This window comes from Salmo trutta, chromosome 27 (genome assembly GCF_901001165.1).
Source record: "Salmo trutta chromosome 27, fSalTru1.1, whole genome shotgun sequence".
NCBI classification, from domain to species: Eukaryota; Metazoa; Chordata; class Actinopteri; order Salmoniformes; family Salmonidae; genus Salmo; species Salmo trutta.
Window position 1 is genome coordinate 19,117,010 of NC_042983.1, and position 26,132 is coordinate 19,143,141.

At 44.9% G+C, this 26,132-nt stretch overlaps 1 protein-coding gene across 1 annotated transcript in view; it reads left to right on the plus strand.

Annotated features, from left to right (window-relative positions):
• Nucleotides 1–449: 449 nt before the first annotated feature.
• Nucleotides 450–26,132, plus strand: part of LOC115164522 (vinexin) — a 46,502-nt gene continuing 20,819 nt past the window's right edge. The window contains exons 1-6 of the mRNA XM_029717080.1: nucleotides 450–496; nucleotides 16,116–16,193; nucleotides 17,175–17,369; nucleotides 17,724–17,802; nucleotides 24,231–24,367; nucleotides 24,616–24,679. Of these exons, the coding sequence (XP_029572940.1) occupies nucleotides 16,182–16,193; nucleotides 17,175–17,369; nucleotides 17,724–17,802; nucleotides 24,231–24,367; nucleotides 24,616–24,679 (487 nt within the window). The 5' untranslated portion in view covers nucleotides 450–496; nucleotides 16,116–16,181. The remainder of the gene's footprint in view (nucleotides 497–16,115; nucleotides 16,194–17,174; nucleotides 17,370–17,723; nucleotides 17,803–24,230; nucleotides 24,368–24,615; nucleotides 24,680–26,132) is intronic.

Below are 26,132 nucleotides of genomic sequence, written 5' to 3' on the forward strand. Positions count from 1 at the left end.
GAAAGTTGTACGTTGCTAGGCGGGATTTACTAGTCTGGCACAGAGCTGAGAGTTGCTAGGGTTGATTCATTAGAATCCCATCACTGTTACAAATACCACACTATGGACTCGGCGGGACAGTGGAAAAAACAGGCTACAGTTCCCATCCCTCCAAATATAATATTTATCACTGGAGGGAGGTACAGACAAAATGACAGTGATGGAAAGAGAAATGTGTATGGGAGAGAAGAAGAGAGGGAGGGGGGAGTGTGTTTGTGAGAGAGGTGCTGGGTCCTCGGCCAAAGCAGCAATCACCTCTTGCACCTCATTGAGCCACAGAATGACAGGGTGTAAGATTGGGTCACAGCGGGGGACTGTGCCCGCCTGACTGCCCTAACTGGGCCCTATAGCCTCTTCCACTACAGCACAAACTATCCAGAAGTGTTCCTTCTTCTAGGGGTGAAAAACAACATTTTCCTTTGGCAAAAACTATCTCTGGAGCAGCGGTGCAGACTCAGTAAGTGGACACTGCCTGGTATTTGCCTGAGTTTCACTGTCCCAAGCCAGACCGCTGAATTATTAAAAAAGAGCTGACTACTTCGATTCCAACCTGAAACTGTCCGAGGCATGGGGCTTACACACGCACACACACATACACAAACACACATGCACACACACATACACACATTGCTTACCAAATCATTTCTAGTTTTTAGCTGGTCTGACTGGTTAAAAGTTTAAAGTGCAATAAAGGTGAGTGTACCTGCAATGTGAAACATGTAAAGGCTAACTCAGTACCTGAGACATATGAGACAGAAACAGTTATGTCAGCATGTAAATCTTCAGGTTTGTGTCCTGTTTGGCAAACACTGCAGACAACCTGGAAAACATAGTTCTAATTTGCCATGTATGGTAGCGAGAACAACTGAGGAATTTGAGAGCATGTGCTTCACTCTGCTTGTACTTTAACACTGTGTAGTTCCGTTTACTGTATTCTCTCATGTACCTGTTCTATGGTCTGTGTGCTCCAAGGGCTATGTATTTTGAAAGGCAATCTAGATATCTGAATACAGAATCTCTGGATGATTCAGTATATCAGCTGTCAGTGGTTGAAGCAAATTCAAATGGATTCACCTCCCCTCACATATAGTTTCTCTCTAGTCATCGTGCCCCTCAGTCTAAGCTGTTGTAGCTGGATATAAATGATCTGGCGAAGGGCAGGGGATGTGAGAGAGAGAAGCTCTGTATGTCTATCTGTCTGTCTGTGTCTGAGTGAGGGAGTCAAGTGGTGGGTCCAGTGTCAGTGCGATCCATTGGGGTTGACCACCTCAAAGACTACTGATGTCAGGGGACCCTCAGAGAACCCTCCTGGACTGAGAGAGTTATTCTTCTCCCCTCCTCTTCACTCCCCTCTCTCTTTAACTAGAAAGAGACCTGCCCTGTATGTGCCCCCAGAAAAGACACAAACAGCATCACAAAAGAGAGGGAGTCATGGGAGAGAAAGAGAGAGTGGGTGATAGAGCGAGGGGCTGTGTGGGGTATTGGCGAGGTGGAGGTGAATAACTATTAGCATTCCCCTTTGGTTAACCCTGCGCTGTGTGAAATATCACCACGATGAGCACTCTTCATTGAAGAAGCCCCGCGCTGACAAGCCAAGAGGAGGGTGCCTTTTGAACAGGGTCCAGGGGTTGCCATGGCAATGCCTGTCAACCGGGAAGTCCTTCACAGGAGGAGGTAGTCCAGAGAAAGAGAGAGAGAGAGAGAGAGAGAGAGAGAGAGAGAGAGGCAGTGAGTGAGCGAGGTAGTAGAGAGGGACTGCCCACAACATATTGGGCTTACATGCATCACGGAGAAGATAGAACTTTGAGAGCTGTGTTGTTCCCTGGGATTCTTTATCAGAGGTGAGTAGCCTAAACTTTTCCCATGCTGAGGCAGTAGGATGAAATAACTTTAGATACACTTGTCAACATAGTTACTGTGTAAAATATCTGGCTAACTATGTGATCATGGGGCTGTGGTAGGTTCTGCTTTGCTCTGTTTTTATTGAAGGGTTGAGTAACCTGCCTGTTTGCCTATCTACTCCGGGCTTACTTGCTTGCTTCACAGGATTAGTGCAGCAGACTTTCCCAGGAATTTGTCAGTGTTTATTTTTTAAAGAGACTCTCAGCAAACCGAGAGGATGGCCACACAGCGAGATCCAGTACAGTATAGTGTACCTGAAGTTACGGCTGTCTCATTCTGACAGAAGAAGGCTATTTTATTCTGCTACCCTCAGTGATGAGGTCTGTGCTGTGAACTGTCCTGGAGAAACAGTCTTAGTTGTGGTTTGTGAATGAATGGAGGAGAGGGCAGCTCTGATGCACCCCTGCCACATTACAGGAACACAGAGGGTGGGAATGAGAGAAGGGGGCTGTGTTATTATGGTCATTAATCACTGCTCTATCCATGGGTTTGGGTATACTGTACTGTAATCATGGGGGCTACCTTATTAACGGTGTGGAAATAGATATCCCTGTCAGGGACAATGCCCTAGGACACTGCCCTTAACACAGGGCTCCTTGGCCCTCTGGCTCCAGACATGTTCACCCTTCATCTTGGGGCTTATTGTGGATATCGGGATGATTTCTATACCCTGCACTGATCCTCTTTGAGCTCTCCTGATATCTCTTGCTCCATCACTACAGCCTATACTTACTCCGCTTTGCATATATACAAAAAGCTACCCATATGGCTGTGTGAGTGTTTTTGTGTGCACTGTGATGGCATATTTGCCTACACTGTGTAAGGTTGTGATTGTTCTTTTGTAGTTGTGTAAGGGCTGAACTACCTTGCATAGCACTGCGTGAGCTCTAATGTGAGTACAGGAACCTCCCTGAAATCTCCAATCCCTCTCTAGTTCAGCAGTCATATTATTATTGGCCCCCTCAAAGTGAGGCTGTGTAGTGTCTCTATTGACAAGTAACACGGAAGCCCTGGCTCCCCCAAGCAGAAGGCTGAGGGGAGGGAGCACCATACAAGGAGGCAGAATAGTTTCTTTCTGATAAATGTGTGTATCCCTCAATAAGCGCATGTAATAAACAGGACGGGTCCAGGTCCTTGTATGGTCTATGGCAATGTGTTCACATGTGCCAAGTTGTAGTCTGGAGACAAGGCAGGAGTGTGTGATTAACCTTTGGAGAACATCTTTATAATAACAAGCTGATGATGAGTCACCCCTCAGGTTTTTGAAAAAGATCAGATTGTTTGTGATTATCCTCTAACATCCTGTTCAAGTAAAAACATACTAATGATCATTTCAGGTTTATTGCTTTCTTACATAATTTATCCCCTGGAATTTACTACATTGTGTGAGATTATGTGATAAGGCATTACCTGCCTCCCACTCATCTGGAGAGTAGTAGTGGAAGGCCAGACATGAGTATGTTGTTTCCCCCTAAAAATGAGGTATCTCCTTTAAAGGATAGAGATGAAGGGATGTTGTGCGGCCTGATATTAAGGAAAGGCCAGAAGTTTTTAGGACCTGTATTCCACTACAAACAAAATCACCACCTTAAGCAAACATGTCTGTGTTTTGGTCTGTGTCCTTATTAGTTTAACTCTGAGCAGGACTTCTCATGGCTGGGAACGACATTATGGAGCCAATGATTAACCTGCTCTTTCTGCTCAGCACAGCCCTACACACAGAAACCAATGGAGGAGGCCAGTCATAGAAACACAATCAATAGAGAGGATGTCACTAGTTTTGTTAGTTGTGTGCACTTTTTTAAGGGTCAAATCGAGTTATCCATAAAGTGACTTTGCACACCAATTCACTATACTGAAGCTAGGATACTACCTTGTACTGTACTTTTTGGTAATACAGCTCATTATGATGGATTTATGTCACATAACATGTCAAATGTTTGTATCACTGTACCAATTGTTGAGTTCCGCCCATTCTCTTTCAAGCTGAAACATACTTCCATGATATTTGGTATGAGGACAATATAAGGGAAAGTTTTGCTATTGTTACTTCACCTGGCCTTAGACACTCCCTCTACACAGGCGGGGCTCTGGCAGGCTGCCTGTTGTGGTGGATACTGTTGGTAGCAGAGGTTCTACAACTCATAATGTGTCATTTGTGGCTGTCCTGACAACCATACTTCCTGGGATAACAATGCAGTGGAGGAGGAGATTAGAGCTGGACCCAGTCACAGAAAACCTCCTACCACAGACAGGAGGAGGAAAGGTCTGGGTGACAATGCATTGAGAAACATAGAGTGCCAAGATCATCCTGATTCAACACTTGACTCTAAAACAGTGCTGGTGAGAGAAATCCTGTTGTGAAACACTTTCTTGTAATAACAGTTATTTTTTGGGCTTCCAGATTAGAGTTAATATATAAAAAGTTTCCCTGTAAATTATCGGCGAAGATGAAAGCTAATATAGTCATGGCTTTGTTGTAAGTTCTATTTCAAATAATTGCTCGGTCATTCAGTATGGGTAGCGTTGGGCGTGGTCAATAAGGAACTCATTTCACGAAAAGCCGTAGACAGACAGGAGCGACAGCCAATAGGGGGACCCCGCTCCTTTCTAACGCGCTGTTGCTCCATCTCACCTCACTTTGGTTCTTCCTTATGAGGTCAAAATACTTCTGAATACTCTCTTCAGGATCCGGCACTTCTCCGTTTTGGACTGTTTTGGCGCAGAATAAATTATATTTTGTTCCAGGCCACCCTATTGGAAAGGCGAGTCACTGCATTTTGCCAGTGCATCTCCATGTTCAGACTTGGGCATACGGTCACGCTCAAAAACGTGTCTCCGTTTATTGGGTTTGATGGCCTCCACCATATCAATAGTCCCGAAGAGTGGCTGACAATAAGAGAAATTCCGCAATTCCTGTTTGTACGTCTGTGTTGCCTTCGTCACCTCCACCACAAGATAAAAACATCCCTACCATCCCTACCATGAGTTTCGGCTCTCCGCCACTGGAGGGATCCCTTGATCTTAGTCAAAGGCACTCCCCTAGGGGTAGTGTCTGCAAGGAAAGGGTATGATGACAGACACATCTGTCACAGGGCAGAGCAGTGAATGGATTGTGGCCTCCACAACTCCGTGTTACTCACATAAACTACCTTGAGTTGCTTACAGTGCTTCTGTATATTGGAAGCTTCAGCCCTTTGTAGTGGCCCAAATATGGGAGAAATACTGTAAGGACGGCCGTCCCTAGATCTCTTCGCATCGCGTAGAAACGCACACTACAAGTTGTTATTTTCAATGGAAAATGACAATGTGCCACTAGGGGTGGATGCGCTAGCGTACCCATGGCCAAGGGGACAGCTTTACATGTTCACCCCTCTCAGTCTGTACCTCCCCACTCTAGCCAGAGTTAGGGAACAGAGGTTGTCTCTTATCCTGGTAGCCCCCCGATGGCCAGGACGGCTGTGGTTAGCGGAGATTATTTTACACCGTGAGATTTTCCATCCTCATCTAGACACCCTGGCACTCGGACCTGTCCCGTGAGAGGATGAATCTTAATGCGACAGGCCTACTGCTTAGGGTCGTTGAAATTATTCAAAGCACTTGGGCCCCTTCTACATGCTCACTGTATGATATCAAGTTGTGTGTGTTTGAGAGATGGTGCGAGCAGGAACGGGCCATTCCCTTTCAGTGTTCTGTTTCAGAGGTACTTTGCTTACTGGAGGGGCTTCTGGACAGGGAGAAGGCTTACTCCACTGTTAAAGTCTATCTGGCCTCCATCTCTCCCCGCCATATACTGTAGACTTCAACAACGATACAGTGGGAAAACATCCCCTTATCTGTCATTTTATGAAGGGTGCACGTTACTTACCCGTTGTCCAAACAGCTAGTCCCAACTTGGGACCTATCTGTTGTACTTGAGGCTATGTCTCAGTCGTTGTTCGAGCCACTGGAAAGTGTAGATATGAGACTTCTCTCGTTCAAAACTGTCTTACTTTTAGCCATTAAATCCGCAAAGCGAGCGGTAGAGCTGCACACACTGTCAGTTCACCGCTCTTGCCTGAGTTTTCCCACGGGGATATCCAAGGTTAACTAGAAACCTAACCCCTCTTTTGTACCAAATGTTAGTAGAGCTTATCATTGCCATACTTTGGAGCTATCAGCTTTTCACCCTGCACCCTTTTCCTCTCTGGAGGAAGAGCGGCTCCGCTGTTTGTGTCCAGCAGTGGAGGCTCGTGGGAGGAGCTATAGGAGGATGAGCTCATTGTAATGGCTGGAATGGAATAAAGGAACAGAGTAAAAAATGTGGTTTCCATATGTTTGATGTGTTTGATATTGTTCCAGTTACTACATTCTAACCATTACAATGAGCCCGTCCTCCTATAGCTCCTCCCACCAGCCTCCACTGGTGTCCAGTAAAGGCTTTACTACGAGAGCCCTGAGAAAAGCGACTAGCTCTTTTTCTCTTGGGCACTCTCCCAAGCAGGGAGGCCCATTTCTCACCAGTGTTCATCACATTGGACACAGTGACTGAGTTCATCAGGAATTGTATAGGGGATGTTGTTCCCACTGTGACTATTAAAATCTACCCAAACCAAAAACCTTGGATAGATGGCAGTATTCGCGCTAAACTGAAAGCACAGACCACCTCATAACCATAGCATGGGAATATGGTTGAATACCAACAGTGTAGTGATTCTCTCCGTAAGGCAATCGAACAGGCAGACTGTCAGGACAGAGACATAGTGGAGTCACAATTCAACGGCTCAGACACGAGTGGACACTGTCGTCTTGCTCCGGACAAGCTAAACACCTTCTTCGCCCACTTTGAGGATAACACAGTGCCACCGACACCCCTGCTCCCAAGGACTGGGGGCTCTCCTTCTCCGTGATAGTTCCAAAGTAAGACATTTAAGCGTGTTAACTCTCGCAAGGTGGCCGGCCCAGACGGCATCCCTAGCCATGTCCCCTGACCATGCGCAGACCAGCTGGCTGGAGTGTTTACAGACAAATTCAATCTCTCCTTATCCCAGTCTGCTGTCCCCACTTGCTTCAAGATGTCCACCATTGTTCCTGTACCCAAGAAAGCAAAGGTAACTGAACTAAATGACTATCACCCCGTAGCACTCACTTCTGTCATCATGAATTGCTTTGAGAGACTAGTTAAGGATCATATCACCTCCATCTTACCTGACACCCTAGACCTACTTCAATTTGCATACCGCCCTTATAGATCCACAGACGATGGAATCGCCATCGCACTCACACTGCCCTATCCCATCTGGACAAGAGGAATACCTATGTGCGAATGCTGTTCATTGACTATAGCTCAGCCTTCAACACCATAGTACCCTCCAAGCTCATCATTAAGCTCTGGGCCGTGGGTCTGAACCCCACCCTGTGCAACTGGGTCCTGGACTTCCTGACGGGCCGCCCCCAGGTGGTGAAGGTAGGAAACAACACCTCCACTACTATCATCGTCTGGTACGGCAACTAAACTGCCCGCAAACGCAGGGCTCTCCAGAGGGTGGTGCGGTCTACACATTGCCTGCCCTTCAGCACACCTACAGTACTCGATGTCACAGGAAGGCCAAAAAGATCATCAAGGACATCAACCACCCAAGCCACAGTCTGTTCACCCCGCTATCATCCAGAAGGTGAGGTCAGTACAGGTGTATCAAAGCTGGGACCAAGAGACTGAAAGACAGCTTCTATCTCAAGGCCATCAGATTGTTAAATAGCCATCGCTGGCCGGCTACAACCCGGTTACTCAACCCTGCACCTTAGAGGCTGTTGCCCTATGTACATAGAAATGGAATCACTGGTCACTTTAAAAATGGAAGACTATTCACTTTAATAATGTTTGCATACTGTTTTTCTCATTTCATACGTATATATTGTATTCTACTGTATTTTAGTCAATGCCACTCCGACATTGCTCGTCCTAATATTTATATATTTCTTAATTCCAATACAATTTGACTTGATAGCGGATGCTATTATAAATGCTTATAAAAGCAAGGGTGTATCATCCCTAAGGGCTCATTCCACCAGAGGTATGGGTGCGTCATGGGCGCTGTTCAAAGGCATCTCTGTGCAAGACATCTGCAATTTAGCATGTTGGGGCACTGTCCATACCATCATGAGGTTCTATCGACTGGACGTCACTGCACCCTCTTTGGCACGTACGTTGCTTAGTTTTGGGGCCTCTGAGGGTTGATTAGCTGGTTTTGGAGAGTATACCAATGCTACTTGAGTTGGCCATATCCCATACTGAGTGACCAAATTATTATTTGAAATGATTTACTTAACGTAATCCTTGTTCTATGATTTATATGTGTGAGGTCTGTCTACGACACACATTGTATGATAGGAGTTCCTTATTGACCACATCCATTGAAGGCTTAACCCATAGTGAGTGACCTCACTCATATTGTCATAGAACCGGGGTTACGTACAGGAACCCTACGTTATTGGGTCGGTCCCTTGATCTTCCTCGACTACACACATCTATTGATGTGACCTATGGACTGTATTTGAGCATCTCCTTTCTATTCAGTTACGCTGGTTGCTATTCTGGGCCGTGAGGGAAAAGTCCCATAGATTTCCTGGGAGTCAGCAGCAGGGTGTGGTGAAGTTCAGTGACCCCATGCTGACTAACACTATTCTGACTCACTACACAATTATCCACTGTCCCTGTAACTAACACCAGCTCCATCTTCCTCTCTCTCTCTCTCTCTCTCTCTGCAGAGTAGTATGTTGTCTCAACACAATCTAATTAGTCTACATGTCTCTACTGATCTGTCTCTGGATCTAACATCTGAGTTTGTGAACAACTACACTACATGACCAAAAGTATGGGGACACTTGCTCGTCGATCGTCTCATTCCAAAATCAGGGGCATTAATATGGGGTTGTTCTTCCCTTTGCTGCTATAACAGCCTCCACTTTTCTGTGAAGGCTTTCCACATTGCCTCGGGGACTTGCTTCCATTCAGTCACAAGAGCATTAGTGAGGTCAAATCAAATGTTATTGGTCATATACATATGGTTAGCAGATGTTATTGCGAGTGTAGCAAAATGGTCTGGCACTGATGTTGGGCGATTAGGTCTGGCTCGCAGTCAGTGTTCTAATTCATCTCAAAGGTGTTCGATGGGCTTGAAGTCAGGGCTCTGTGCAGGCCAGTCAAATTCTTCCACACCGATCTCGACAAAACATTTCTGTATGGACCTCGCTTTGTGCATGGGGGCATTGTCATGCTAAAACAGGAAAGGGCCTTCCCCCAAACTTTTGCCACAAAGTTGGAAGCACAGAATCGTCTAGAATGTAATTGTATGCTGTAGCGTTAAGATTTTCCTTCACCGGAACTATATCAAAGTAAATGTTTTTTTGTCATATGTGCCGAATACAATAAGTGTAGACCTTACCGTGAATGCAGTTCAAGAAATAGAGTTACTTACTAAATAAGTAATATTTACTAAATGAACCAAAGTAAAAAAATATGTATCAAAAAGTAACACAACAAAATTACATAACAATAACGAGGCTATATACAGGGGTATCGGTACCGAGTCAATGTGTGGGGGTACAGGTTAATCAAGGTCATTTGTAAAGTGACAATGCATAGATAATAAACAGCGAGTACCAGCAGTGTCAATGTAAATAGTCCGGGTGGCCATTTGATTAATTGTTAGCAGTCTTATGGTTTGGGGGTAGAAGCTGTTAAGGAGCCTTTTGGCCCTAGACTTGGCGCTCCAGTACCGCTTGCCATGCAATAGCAGAGAAAACAGTCTATGACTTGGGTGAATGGAGTCTTTGACAATTTTTTGGGCCTTCCTCTGACACTGCCTAGTATATAGGTCCTGGATGTCAGGAAGCTTGGCCCCAGTGATGTACTGAGCCGTATGCACTATCCTCTGTAGCACCTTACGGTCAGAGGCCGAGCAGTTTCCATACCAGGCGGTGATGTAACCGGTCAGGATGCTCTCGATGGTGCAGCTGTATAACCTTTTGAGGATCTGGGGACCCATGCCAAATCTTTTCAGTCTCCTGAGGGGGAATAGATGTTGTCGTGCCCTCTTCACAACTGTCTTGGTGTGTTTGGACCATGATAGTTCGTTGGTGATGTGGACACCAAGGATCTTGAAACTCTCGACCCGCTCCACTTCAGCCCATCGATGTTAATGGGGGCCTGTTCGGCCCTCCTTTTCCTATAATCCACGATTAGCTCCTTTGTCTTGCTCACATTGAGGGAGAGGTTGTTGTCTTGGCACCACACTGCCAGGTCTCTGACCTCCTCCCTATAAGCTGTCTCATCATTGTCGGTGATCAGGTCTACCACTGTTGTTTCGTCAGCAAACTTAATGATGGTGTTGGAGTCGTGCTTGGCCATGCAGAGAGTGTGATAACACAGTCCTCCGGAACAGCTGGTGCTCTCATGCATGCTTCAGTGTTGCTTGACTCGAAGCGAGCATAAAAGGCATTTAGTTCATCTGGTAGGTTCACATCACTGGACAGCTCGCAGCTGGGTTTCCCTTTATAGTCCGTAATATTTTTCAGGCCCAGCCACATCCAATGAGTATCAGAGCCAGTGTAGTATGATTCAATCTTAGTCCTGTATTGACGCTTTGCCTGTTTGATGGTTTGTCTGAGGGCATAGCGGGATTTCTTATAAGCGTCCGGATTAGTGTCCCGCTCCTTGAAAGCGGCAGCGCTAGCCTTTAGCTCGGTGCGGATGTAGGGAAAATATATTGCATTTGTGACAAATGTCCAAGGTGAATAGAGCACTCCAAACTATATGTGACTTAATCATGGTATCCAGAGTACAATAAATATCTCAGAAGTCAAGTTAACAGACCTTTTTTCGTTTGGGAAAAAGTCCGTCCTCCGTCCTCTCCCCTCCTCGATAGCCTCCTTTTGGCGTGGAAGCTTAAGTGTATCCTACCTGAGTCCTTCAAAGAAGAATTTTGAAATTTGCCATCAGCTTGTTTTTTCGAAAACATTTAAAAATGATATGTTACTTATTCTGTTATCTATAACATTTCTTGCACTAGCTACATTTGTTTTTATCACTTGAAACATTTATTTTGGGATTCCACCCTGTAAACACAATTTGCCTGATGGTGTGCGATTGGAGAAGGAGAGTCTTATTTTATACAATCCCATTTTTGTCCAATTTCCCTCTCCTCACCACCTCTCCTTGATTACCTTTGACCTTTTTTTCAAAAAGAGGCTAGAAAGGACTGAGGAGAGAGGATGCAGGAGTTGAGCAAATCCAATTGCAAAAAGGCCTTGACATTCCTCTCTCATCTCCTCTCCTGTCCAGGCCTTCTACTTAATCCAGCCCTGATCTAGGATTTTCAACCCTATATATGGTTAAAACCAGACATTATGAGCATTGCAGATATTTATTACTCATATACTGCATATTGCATTTAGATGAGTAAAATTGTGTCTTTTTATTTAATTATTCTTTTGTTTACTGTTGGAGGAATCCCATCCATGGTGTTTGCACACTTGTAATCAGTTAAGAATGTGTGGGGTGTTCAAAGTAAACGTATTCCAGCAAGCAGCAAGGTTCTGGAGCAGGATTTTTCACCAGATATCACAGCTGATTTTACCTTATTAGGTTGGATTGTGTTTGGCACTCTAGGAGTGGGAATGTGTTCAGCTCTGGCTGATTTCTGAGTATTTAGTCCTCCATCCTCCATTAGGGAATGAGAACGGTGGAGGCCAAATGCACAGACACAGAGAAAAGCATACGGTGGAGATACTTTAAGCTATGGTTTTTATTTTAAATGTTAATGTTGCGTTGCCAAAGATACTAAAAGACCTAGGCTGGAATTCTATGAAAGCAATATTGTTACTGCCACAATTGGAAGTGCATTTGAAGTAATGTGGTAAATCAGGCAATGTTAAAGACATGCCACACTGGATTCAGACGTCAGTTCAACGTCTAGTTTTGATTTACAACTAATGTGAATTCCACGGGGAAAAAAGTTGGGTGAACAAAAGACGAAATGCCCTTAAATGTAAGACTTTTTGCTAATCCAATCAGTTTTCCACAGTGATACAATGTCATCACAGATTTTTGGGGTTGAGATTATGTGGAAACAATGTTGATTCAACCAGTTTTTGCCCAGTTGGGCTCTGGTATTTTGGTGACTAAGAAAGTATTTTTTAAACCTTCTGCTTTGGGCTGGATGTGTCAATGTGTAGTTTACATTTTTTTATTTTTTTATTTCACCTTTATTTAACCAGATAGGCTAGTTGAGAACAAGTTCTCATTTACCACTGCGATATGGCCAAGATAAAGCAAAGTAGTTTGACACATAAAACAACACAGAGTTACACATGGAATAAACAAACATACAGTCAATAATACAGTAGAAAAGTCTATATACAGTGTGTGCAAATGAGGTAAGATAAGGGAGGTAAGGCAATAAAATAGGCCATAGTGGCGAGGTAATTACAATATAACAATTATACACTGGAGTGACAGATGTGCAGAAGATGAATGTGCAATTAGAGATACTGGGGTGCAAAGGAACAAAATAAATAAATAAATACAGTATGGGGATGAGGTAGTTGGATGGGTTATTTACAGATGGGCTATATACAGGTACAATGATCTGTGAGCTGCTCTGACAGCTGGTGCTTGAGGTTAGTGAGGGAAATATGAGTCTCCAGCTTCAGTGATTTTTGCAGTTCGTTCCAGTCATTGGCAGCAGAGAACTGGAAGGAAAGGCGGCCAAAGGAGGAATTGGCTTTGGGGGTGACCAGTGAAATATACCTGCTGGAGCGCATGCTACGGGTGGGTGCTGCTATGGTGACCAGTGAACTGAGATAAGGTGGGGCTTTACCTAGCAAAGACTTGTAGATGACCTGGAGCCAGTGGGTTTGGCGACGAGTATGAAGCAAGGGCCAGCCAACGAGAGCGTACAGGTCGCAGTGGTGGATAGTATATATATGCATAATCTATGAGCAGAATTACTGTCTTACCTCAAAACCCATAAAATCCCTAGTTTGAAAGCGACAGTTTCTTGAAACTGTGCCATGCCATTTTCCCTACATTTGCCCCCACGTGGGCCAGTCCCCTAGCAATGCGAATTCTAGCTAATGAGCTTCAGCCCCTTGCATTTGAGTGACAGCTAGCAAGAGGCTTGCCCACTGGTATCCAAGGAGGTTGCAGGGCGGGCCTAACGTCTCAGTGGACACAGCAGAGAGAGCAAGAGATCAATGACGTGGTGCACATATCTGCACATATGTGACAGTCGCAGTTTTCGGGGACCACTTTTGGCTTGTCAGTGCTACTTTCAGAACTACTGGCTAAAAAGTATACAAAAGTACCGGAGAATATCTTTAAATGAGACTTTTCTCATAAAAGCATGCATTTTTGCAGTGCATGAGTTACATGTGCCTATGCAGTATCCAGTGGGGGTGGGTGTGCCACAGTGGCTGTTTGACTTGATCCCTCCCTCAGAGCAGATGTTGTAGTGGTGTTTGGTTGTGAACTGAGAGGATGTTTGTCTTCAACTGTTTTCTTTCAAAGTCTGTAACAAAGTCTGCATGTTGATCCCATTCTTTATTGATCATGATTAGATACAGTATGTCTCTCCTGCGATAACACAATTTATAATATTTATACATGAAAAGAAGAAACAAAAGACAGCCCTATTACTCCAGCGATTGACGTTAAGACCTGAATGGCAGCAGTGTTTGGAACAAAAAGGAGCTCAGTTGTTTGCCATTTTGGAGTATTAGATTAAACAGTCCTCCATTGTGGAATGACTGTTTGTCTAAAATGTCAATGAATCTGAGAGATGGGATCTCAGAGTGAATGTCAAAACACAGAGCATCACAAAAAACCAGCCCTGAGGGTCATAATAACCACAGAGTTTCGAGAAACCAACATGATGTCAAACATCTATAGTGCTGCCTGCCGTAAAGGCCATTGGAAGTGTGAATATTTATGTTGAAATACCACAGATACAACAACCAGAAGGCCGAACTAATTTACACTGTTGGAAAATTTGATATACTGGTACAGTGTCCCTCACATAAACATCATAGATAATGATCCCCCGTTTCCCTTATTTTCCCTCTTATGTAATCTGGTTTATCCGGAAGTGAGGAGTCAGAAAGAGTAACATCGTTGTCTGGAACCAGGAACACTGATTGGCTCTCTCTGCTACATTGGGTCCTGTGTTGTACTACTGTTTACACACAGAGTGCATATATCTGTCTTTGAGCACTGACCATAATGATTACAGTCTCTAATGTTCAGTTACACGGGCCACATGGAAAACCCATCAACCCAAATACTGTTGGACAGCTCTCAACCTTACCTGGCCAAGGCCCAAATTGGAGAAAGTTAACCTTTAGAATCATGTATCAATTCTCAAGTCCCATAGTATCAGTTGTAGAGGTTTTCAGGTCTTGAGTTTCCATGCCAACCCTGTTATTATGTATGTTTTGAGCCACTGTAGAGGAGAGGTGCCTCCAACGAGAGTGCCTATCTCCTTCATGTAGAAACAGCTGTCCTATTAGGATTTTCCAAGGTGCCGGTGATTAGGACCTGACTTCAGTCTGACATTGCTCACTTTCTCGTTTAGGGAGACTTGTGACTCATTGTGATTGTTTTGAATGGCCTCTGCTGTGGTAACAGGGAAAGGAGGATAACACAAACTTTCCACTTTCAGAATGCCTGGACAGTGGGTTTATGGAACCTCAGTCAACTCTGCTCAGGAAAGTTTTGATTTATGGCAGAAAAGGTTGTTTGGCAGATGACTGATGACCTAGAGATTAAATGGTAAATCTTCCACTGAAAAAGATGTCCTCAATCCCATAGAGACACAGCAAAGGACGTTACACATGAACGTATAGCATAGAAGACATGCAACGTTTTCTAGACGCTAATGCTATTTTCATCTGGAATGAGTTCACTCATCTTTAGAGAACACATTCTGTGTTGAATGCATGCCTGCTCTTCTGCCGGGAAGTGTATCAAAGTTCAGATCTCTGGGAGTGATTCTCAGCATGCATTACGAATTAACCAATAACTGTTGGATGGAGTGAGAAAGTGGAAAAGCTGTTTGTTGCTGGAAATACACTGTGCTAAAAACATTAGGAACACCTTCCTAATACCGAGTTGCACTCCCTTTTGCCCTCAGAACAGCCTAAATTCATTAGGGCATGGACTCTACAAGGTGTCGAAAGCGTTCCACAGGGATGCTGGCCCATGTTGACTCCAACGCTTCTCCCAGTTGTGTCAAGTAGGCTGGATGTCCTTTGGGTGGTGGACCATTCTTGATACACATGGGAAACTGTTGAGCGTGAAAAACCCAGCAGCGTTGCAGTTCTTGACACACTCATACCTGTCACGCCTGCTCCCACTCCTCCCCCCTGGCGCTCGAGGGTGCCAGGCTCCCCAGCATTACGCACTCCTGCCACCATCAGTACGCACACCTGCCTTTCCCCGTCACTCGCATCAGTGTATTATTGGACTCACCTGGACTCAATCACCTGTTTATTACCTCCCCTATATTTGTCAGTTCCCCATCTCTTTCCCCCGCTGCTTCATTGATTGTCGAATGTTGTTGTTTTGCCCGTGTGCTGACGCTGCGCCTGTCTTGTTTCATGTCTGTTCCTTCTTAAATGTTGACTCCCCGTACCTGCTTCTCATCTCCGGCGTCAGTCCTTACAATACCGGTACACCTGGTACCTACTACCATACGCCGTTCAAAAGCACTTCAATCTTTTGTCTTGCCCATTCACATAATCCATGTCTTATTTGTCTCAAGACTTGAAAATCCTTATTTAACCTGTCTCCTTCCCTTCATCTACACTGATTGAAGTGGACTGAACAGGTGACATCAATAAGGGATCATAGCTTTCACCTGGATTCACCTGGTTGAATGACATTCTAAGTTGCTTTCATTATTGCATCTCCTGAGCTTTATGGTCAGTTCCCTATCAGTTTTCAATACTTCGACCCAGCTCAGAAGCATAATGCAATTGTCTCTGGATTAAGAGGGAAATGACCATGAATCTATTTGTCTCCTTTGGGGATGAAAGAGAATATGCTGCCGTGATGTGATTGTTCTCTGCGTGTGAATAAGCATGACATCAAATATTGGTCATGATCTAACCTTTTATGTGTGTTTTGTTTATCTCAGGTGGATACTTTGGCATCTGCACAAAGACTTGGACGTCAGAGACTATCCAGGACCATAACAGATGACATGAAGTCTCAGGTACAGGCATTTTGGCATGCTCCCTAACTCACAAATAATTCAAAATGTAAGACCACAGGAAGAGAGCTAGATCCTTAGTAGAATTGAATTCTATGAAATAATATATTCAGGCAGACCCAAAGCATTGAAGGTTTGCTAGAGATGTTAAAAACAAAAAGATTTTGCTCTGTTAGAGACAATAATTCTTATCTTTGAAGTCTGCCTTAGCAGAGTTGGCATGAACAGCACACAGAGGGAGGCCTTTTAAATATGCTAAACAACAAGAAAAAACACTAACACGTACAAGGTAGAATGAAAATAACAGCTATTTATGGACGGGCTAGAATTTCCATGAAAATGCCCTAGTCCTGGCTCCACAAGGCAGCTCTCTGATTTAACTAGATACAGTTTCACCCTGTGTGAAAGGCACAGGAACTTCCCATGACCCCCAGAGTCCACACTGGAGAGCTCAAACCCCCCCCCCCATGCATTCAAACACGCAGGAGTTGGATAGGATTGGTGGTATTGGGCAGCAAAGGGGGGGGGGGCGGACCTGCTACGGAAAGGAAGAGAGCAGGGGAGGGCTTTGGGAGCATCGCTAATGGTGGTGCACTTTCACTGTGGTCAACATCAGCAACCCCTTTCCGACCCCCTCGGCCTGGGACATGCACCCTGGTTGGAGAATACGCAGCCCAGCTGAATGGATGGTTCATGGGTTTATAATGTGCCTCTCCTATTTCAGCCCCCTGATTTAGGTCCTGAATGGGTCTTTTCTCCAGCCTCTGCAAGGAAGATGATGAAGTGGATGGAACAGAACTTCCTTCTGCTACTCTGCTTTAGTTAAATTCTAGGCCTTTTCACCAGGAGAGAGAGAGAGACAGACAGACAAATAAACATTCACAGAGAGACAGAAGGGTGAAGTGATCATCTCAACATGACATGACCCACTGACAACATGACATGGCTGTATTTAGATATAGTGTTCTACTGTCTCTCCTGTAGCATCGTGTGGAAGTCCGGGACCATCTGAACGGCTCTTGTATCGTCTTCTCTGATGATGGTTCCTCCTCCAGTCAGCAGCATCACCTGTCCTCTCCAGACCTGACCCAGGAGGTGGTGGTCATCTCCCCGGGGCTCCCCACCCTCCCTCTCAGCCCCTTCCGTTCCACAAGACTGCCACCTGTGGAGCAAATTAAGGTAAGCACCACTCTCAAGGAGATACAACTGGTTATTGTAGCACTGCAATGATAACAGCAGTTTGTCTGAGGTTACTGGTTGGGTTAGGGTTAGAGACCACATGTCATATTCATCAGACAGCTGCTTCTCCCTGTGGCATTGTCTAGTATCACAGGTTCAATGTTATGCCACTGGACTGGAATGTACTGGATATTGATAGAGGTCCTGTCTTTGTGTTGAATAATGTAATATATGCTAATGTATCCTGCACTACACACTAAGTTGTTGTTCATTTTCCATGTGACTGCGACAATAGTCACAGTCAAATGCTCTCCAACTAAGGCTGATATTGGACTGACTGGGTTTCCATCCTAGGTCTCAGAGGTCAATGGGAGTGGCCCTCTTACTGACCCCCTTCATTTTGGATCATACTATGGCCCTGCTCAATCAAATGGTAAGATTAGAATTGTCTTGAAATTATAATATAGAGCATCACAGTTTGAGTTTGATTTAAATATGTAACTTTTTGGGCAAACCGACCAAATTCACAAAGAAATGGTTTGTTATAAATCTGTCATTCTCATGGAAATCAAGTCTAAGAAGCGGTAGATTGGTTCTATGTGCGCTTTTTCTATGCTTCCAGTTCTTACGTCTACACGTTCCGCTAGCGGAACGTCTGCTCCAATATCCAATGATGGGCGGGGCGCGAAATACAAACTCCTCTAAAATCTGAAAACTTCCATTTTTCAAACATATGACGCTTTTACAGCTATTTAAAGACAAGACTCTCCTTTATCTAACCACACTGTCCGATTTCAAAAAGGCTTTACAGCGAAAGCAAAACATTAGATTATGTCAGCAGAGTACCCAGCCAGAAATAATCAGACACCCATTTTTCAAGCTAGCATATCATGTCACATAAACCCAAACCATAGCTAAATGCAGCACTAACCTTTTATTATCTTCATCAGATGACACACCTAGGACATTATGTTATACAATACATGCATGTCTGTTCAATCAAGTTCATATTTATATCAAAAACCAGCTTTTTACATTAGCATGTGACGTTCAGAACTAGCATTCCCACCGAACACTTCCGGTGATTTTACTAAATTACGATAAACGTTCACAAAAAGCATAACAATTATTTTAAGAATTATAGATACAGAACTCCTCTATGCACTCGATATGTCCGATTTTAAAATAGCTTTTCGGATGAAGCACATTTTGCAATAATCTAAGTACATAGCCCAGCCATCACGGGCTAGCTATTTAGACACCCAACCAGTTTAGCCTTCACCAAAATCACATTTCCTATAAGAAAAATGTTCTTACCTTGCTTGTTCTTCGTCAGAATCCACTGCCAGGACTTCTACTTCAATAACAAATGTAGGTTTGGTCCCAAATAATCCATCGTTATGTTCCATCAAGACGTTTTGTTCGTGCGTTCTAGACACTATCCCAACGCTAAATCTCGGCCACGAGCATGACGCAGAATTTGACAAAACATTTCTAAATATTCCATTACCGTACTTCAAAGCATGTCAACCGCTGTTTAAAACCAATTTTTATGCAATTTATCTCGTAGAAAAGCGATAATATTCCGACCGGGAATCTGCATGTCTGTATACTGAGGGAAAAACCGAAAGCCGGGGGCGGGGCGGGTCGCGAGCGTAAGGCTTAGTCCACTGAGTGACCACTTAGCTTTTGCTCTCCCTTGTTTCAGCCAGGGCTTTGAATTACGTCATTCCTGTTTTTCCCGGGCTCTGAGACTTCATTGGAGACGTGGGAAGTGTCACGTAACAGCAGAGATCCCTTGTAATAGATAGAGAGAATCAACAAGGGCAAGAAATGTTCAAACAGGGTACTTCCTGAACAGAAGCATCTCAGGTTTTTGCCTGCCATAGGAGTTCTGTTATACTCACAGACACCATTCAAACAGTTTCAGAAACTGTGGAGTGTTTTCTCTCCAAAGCTAATAATTATATGCATATTCTAGTTTCTGGGCAGGACTAATAATCAGATTAAATCGGGTAAGTTTTTTATCCAGCCGTGAAAGTACTGCCCCCTAGCCATAAGAGGTTAACTTTCGTTTTTGAGTCGTTTAATTTCGGTTTTGTACACCAGCTTCAAACTGTTGAAAATACAATATTTTTGTTTATGGAAAATATACAGTACCAGTCAAAAGTTTGGACACACCTACTCATTCAAGGGTTTTTCTTTATTTTTTACTATTTTCTACATTGTAGAATAACAGTGAAGACATCAAAACTGTGAAATAACACATACGGAATCGTGTAGTAAGTCAAAAAGTGTTAAACAAATCAAAATATATTTTAGATTTAGATTCTTCAAAGTAGCCACCCTTTGCCTTCATGACATCTTTGCACACTCTTGGCATTCTCTCAACCAGCGTCATGAGGAATGCTTTTCCAACAGTCTTGAAGGAGTTCCCACATATGCTGAGCAGTTGTTGACTGCTTTTTCTTAACTCAGCATTCCAACTCATCCCAAAACCATCTCAATTGGTTTGAGGCCGGGTGATTGGGGAGGCCAGGTCATCTGATGCAGCACCATCTCTCCTTCTTGGTCAAATAGCCCTTACACAGCCAGTGTAACCGATGTGAAATGGCTAGTTAGTTAGCGGTGGTGCGCGCTAATAGCGTTTCAATCGGTGACGTCACTCTCTCTGAGACTTGAAGTAGGGTTTCCCCTTGCGTTGCAAGGGCCGTGGCTCTTGTGGCGCGATGGGTAACGATGCTTCGGTGGGTGTCAGTTGTTGATGTGTGCAAGGGTCCCTGGTTCGAGACCGGGTTGGGGCGAAGAGAGAGACGGAACCTACACTGTTACACCAGGAGGTGTGTTTTGGGTCATTGTCTCTATTTTGTTAGGTCAGGGTGTGGGGTGGGCATTCTATGTGTTATATTTCTATGTTGTCTTTTTCTTTGATTGGCCTAGTATGGCTTCCAATCAGAGGCAGCTGTCTATTGTTGTCTCTGATTGGGAATCATACTTAGGCAGCCCTTTTTCCCTCCTTCAGTGTGGGATCTTGTTTTTGTACAGCTTAGTTAGCCTGCAGAACGTGATGTTCGTTTTACGTTGTTTATTGTTTTGATTTAGTGTTCTGAGTTAAAATAAAAATTTGAACATGAGCACTCACAACGCTGCACCTTGGTCTCCTCATTACGACGATCGTCACAAAAGATCCCATCACAAAAGGACCAAGCAGCGTGGTCAGGAGACATGGACCTGGGAAGACATCCTGGATGGCAAGGGATCCTGGACATGGGAGGAGATCCAGGCTGGATGGGATTGCCTCCCATGGGAACAGGTGGAGGCAGCGAGAGGCAACCCCAAACATTTGTTTTGGGGGGGGCACACGGGGAGATTGTCAGGGTTCAGACCTGAGCCAACTCCCCGTGCTTACCGTGGGGAGAGTAGGACTGGTCAGGCACTGGGTTATGCGATAATGCGCACGGTGTCTCCAGTGCGCAGCCACAGCCCGGTGCGCTCTGTGCAAGCTCCCCGCAGTGGCCGTGCTAGAGTTGGCATTCAGCCAGGAAGGATTGTGCCGGCTCAGCGTTCCTGGTCTCCGGTGCGTTTCTTCGGACCAGGTTATCCTGCACCAGCTCTCGCACGGTATCTCCAGTTCGCCAGCACAAACCAGTTCGGCCTGTTCCAATGCCCCGCGCTTGTCGGGCTACGGGGGGGATCCAGCCAGGACAGGTTGTGCCAGCCATAAGCTCCAGACCTCCAGTGCGCCTCCACGGCCCAGTATATCCTGCGCCAGTTCTACGCATTGTGTCGCCAGTGCGCCTTCACAGCCCAGTTCGTCCTGTGCCAGCACCCAGCACTTGCCGGACTAAAGTAAGCATCCAGCCAGAGTGGGTTGTGCCAGCCCTAAGCTCCAGACCTCCAGTGCGCCTCCACGGCCCAGTATACCCTGTGCCTGCTCTGCGCACCCGGTCTCCAGTGCGTCTCCCCAGTCCGGTGAGACGTGTTCCAGCTCCACGTAAGAAGCCTCCAGTATTGATCCATGGCACGAAGCCTCCAGTATTGATCCATGGCACGAAGCCTCCAGTATTGATCCATGGCACGAAGCCTCCAGTGATGATCCATGGCACGAAGCCTCCAGTGATGATCCATGGCCCGGAGCCTCCAGTGATGATCCATGGCAAGAAGCCTGTAGGGATGATCCATGGCCCGGAGCCTGTAGGGATGATCCATTGCACAAAGCCTCCAGTGATGATCCATTGCACAAAGCCTCCAGTGATGATCCATGGCCCGGAGCCTCCAGTGATGATCCATGGCAAGAAGCCTGTAGGGATGATCCATGGCAAGAAGCCTGTAGGGATGATCCATGGCACGAAGCCTCCAGTGATAATCCATGGCCCGGAGCCTCCAGTGATGAATCATGGCACAAAGCCTCCAGTGCTGATCCATGGCGCGGAGCCTGCAGTGATGATCCATGGCATGGAGCCTGCAGCGACGGTCCCCAGTCCGGAACCTTCTGAGATGGCCTACAGTCCGGAACCTTCTGAGATTGCCTACAGTCCGGAACCTCCTGAGACGGCCTACAGTCCGGAACCTCCTGAGATGGTGGTATGCAGCCCGGAGCCTCCGGCAGCGGCCCGGAGCCTCCGGCGGCGGCCTGCAGCCCGGAGCCTCCGGCGATGATCTACGGTCAGGTTCCTCCAACGATCCACAGTCCGGTGGCACAAAAGCGGAGGGATCAGTGGGCGGAGCGGGGGCTACCCCCCGAACCGGAGCCGCCACCATGGGTAGATGCCCACCCGGACCCTCCCCTATAGGTTCAGGTTTGCGGCTGGGAGTCCGCACCTTTGGAGGGGGGTACTGTCACGCCCTAACCTGAGAGAGATGTTTTATTTCTCTATTTTGTTAGAATGCCCACCCCACACCCTGACCTATGTGTTATATTTCTTTGTTGTCTTTTTCTCTGATTGGCCTAGTATGGTTTCCAATCAGAGGCAGCTGTCTATCATTGTCTCTGATTGGGAATCATACTTAGGCAGCCCTTTTTCCCTCCTTCAGTGTGGGATCTTGTTTTTGTACAGCTTAGTTAGCCTGCAGAACGTGATGTTCATTTTACGTTGTTTTATTGTTTTGATTTAGTGTTCTGAGTTAAAATAAAATTTGAACATGAGCACTCACCACGCTGCACCTTGGTCTCCTCATTACGACGATCGTCACACCCACTAAGCGCAAACCAGGTGGGATGACATATCGCTACAGAATACTGTGGTAGCCATGCTGGTTAAGTGTGCCTTGAATTCTAAATAAATTACACAGTGTCACCAGCAAAGCACGCTCACACCATTATACCTCCTCCTCCATACTTCACGGTGGAAAGCACACATGCGGAGATCATCCGTTCACCTACTCTCCGTCTCACAAAGACACAGCGGTTGGAAACCAAAAATCTCAAATCAGACCAAAAGACAGATTTCCACCGGTCTAATGTCCGTTGGCCGTGTTTCTCTTCTTCTTATTGGTGTCCTTTTAGTAGTGGTATCTTTGCAGCAATTCGACCATGAAGGCCTGATTCACGCCTGATTCACGCAGTCTCCTCTGAACAGTTGATGTTGAGATGTGTCTGTTACTTGAACTCTGTGAAGCATTTATTTGGGCTGCAATCTGAGGTGCAGTTAACTCTAAGGAACTTCTCCTCTACAGCAGAGGTAACTCTGGCTCTTCCTTTCCTGTGGCGGTCCTCATGAGAGCCAGTCTCATCATAGTGCTTGATGGTTTCTGCTACTGAACTTGAAGAAACTTTAGAAGTTCTTGAAATTTTCCGCATTGACTGACCTGTAAAGTAATGTTGTAAAGTAATGATGGACTGTCGTTTCTCGTTGCTTATTTGAGCTGTTCTTGCCATAATATGGAATTGGTCTTTTAGCAAATAGGACTATCTTCTGTATACCACCCCTACCTTGTCACAACACAACTGATTGGCTCAAACGCACACCTGTTAATTGAAATGCATTCCAGGTGACTATCTCATGAAGCTGGTTGAGAGAATGTCAAGAGTGTGCAAAGCTGTCATTAAGGCAAAGGGTGGCTACTTTGAAGAATCTAAAATATAACATATATTTTGATTTGTTTAACACTTTTTTGGGGGTTACTACATGATTCCATGTGCTATTTAATAGTTTTGATGTATTCACTATTATTCTACAATGTAGAAAATAGTAAAAATAAAGAAAAACCCTTGAATGAGTAGGTGTGTCCAAACTTCTGACTGGTACTGTATTTCACAGCGGTTTAGATGGTACAATGATTCTCTACACTAGACTTGCTTGTTTTGTCAGATAAACTGAAGTTAGGCAAACTATTAGAATTTTAGCAACCAGGAAATGGCGGAGTGATTTCTGCATAGTGTATCTTAAACGAATGTGCAAGTTTTATGGGATCTTTGGTGAAAGTAGTACCCTCAAGGGAGACATGACTAATACTGTATGTGATGTAGTCTCTTCCCAGTGTTTAGGCCAAGTAGAGCATGGGTTGAATCTTGTGCTAAAAGATTTTTTCATAACTCTGTGTTTCATGTGTCAAAGCTTTATGTACCACTGAAGGACATATCTTTTTTTTATAACCAGCTTCAACCAAGCCTTCACAATCATGTTATCACCCTAAAATGAATGATATGATGTGGGGTATTAACCACAAAATTAACAACAGTGTTTCATGAATGAAATCAAACTCCATTTCACAGTGGCACTCTGTGGCCACCCAGTGGCAATGACGGTGACGACAGCTTGAATGTTCATACTGTTACTCAGCTGAAATGTAGAAGAAGAATGAGGACAGTTTAAACTGCCTTTGATAACAGACCTGTGCTGTCCTCTCTCTCTGTAACAGGGGGTCTGTTTAATGGAGTCCAGACCAGGGGCTCTTCCACTCTGCCGCGGAGGGCTGCTACGAGGGAGGAGCGCCTTATCAAATTCTCTGGGATCGGCCCAGTGGATGAGACAGGGATGCCCATCGCCTCCAGATCAGTGAGATAAACATAGTGTACAGCAGCATTCATCAGTGGAGCTCAAGAGTCACTATACACATATGGTCCTATGACCCAGAGTCTTTCCTAAATTGGTCACTCACGCAGAAAAAACTACTTGGTCTGCTCCTAGTTGTCATTTACGTGGAGCCAAAATGTTCTAATTTATGTACTCTGAAACTTCTAAGTCTACAAACTTCTGTGTCTACAAATATGTTTTTGTCATGTTCCCTTCTTTTCTCACACCAGAGTGTGAACCAGCCCAAAGACTGGTACAGGAGCATGTTCAGACAGATCCACAAGAAGCCAGAAGGTATGACCCCTCCTCCCTCGCCCCTTCTCTCACACACACCAGCCCACACAGACAATTCCTTTCTGTCAATGTCAGCCTCCAGAAAGCTGATCCAGAGTGCAGATTATTCCAAGGAGAGGAGAGAACGCTCAAGCCATTTTGATATCTATACCCAGTTATTTCAACTTCTCTACATATGGAACTCCATCCTACATCTTTCATTCCGGTCCTCATCTCCAGTTGTATATCAGTAGTCTATTCCTTTATACCGGTCCTCATCTCCAGTTGTATATCAGTAGTCTATTCCTTTATACCGGTCCTCATCTCCAGTTGTATATCAGTAGTCTATTCCTTTATACCGGTCCTCATCTCCAGTTGTATATCAGTAGTCTATTCCTTTATACCGGTCCTCATCTCCAGTTGTATATCAGTAGTCTATTCCTTTATACCGGTCCTCATCTCCAGTTGTATATCAGTAGTCTATTCCTTTATACCGGTCCTCATCTCCAGTTGTATATCAGTAGTCTATTCCTTTATACCGGTCCTCATCTCCAGTTGTATATCAGTAGTCTATTCCTTTATACCGGTCCTCATCTCCAGTTGTATATCAGTAGTCTATTCCTTTATACCGGTCCTCATCTCCAGTTGTATATCAGTAGTCTATTCCTTTATACCGGTCCTCATCTCCAGTTGTATATCAGTAGTCTATTCCTTTATACCGGTCCTCATCTCCAGTTGTATATCAGTAGTCTATTCCTTTATACCGGTCCTCATCTCCAGTTGTATATCAGTAGTCTATTCCTTTATACCGGTCCTCATCTCCAGTTGTATATCAGTAGTCTATTCCTTTATACCGGTCCTCATCTCCAGTTGTATATCAGTAGTCTATTCCTTTATACCGGTCCTCATCTCCAGTTGTATATCAGTAGTCTATTCCTTTATACCGGTCCTCATCTCCAGTTGTATATCAGTAGTCTATTCCTTTATACCGGTCCTCATCTCCAGTTGTATATCAGTAGTCTATTCCTTTATACCGGTCCTCATCTCCAGTTGTATATCAGTAGTCTATTCCTTTATACCGGTCCTCATCTCCAGTTGTATATCAGTAGTCTATTCCTTTATACCGGTCCTCATCTCCAGTTGTATATCAGTAGTCTATTCCTTTATACCGGTCCTCATCTCCAGTTGTATATCAGTAGTCTATTCCTTTATACCGGTCCTCATCTCCAGTTGTATATCAGTAGTCTATTCCTTTATACCGGTCCTCATCTCCAGTTGTATATCAGTAGTCTATTCCTTTATACCGGTCCTCATCTCCAGTTGTATATCAGTAGTCTATTCCTTTATACCGGTCCTCATCTCCAGTTGTATATCAGTAGTCTATTCCTTTATACCGGTCCTCATCTCCAGTTGTATATCAGTAGTCTATTCCTTTATACCGGTCCTCATCTCCAGTTGTATATCAGTAGTCTAT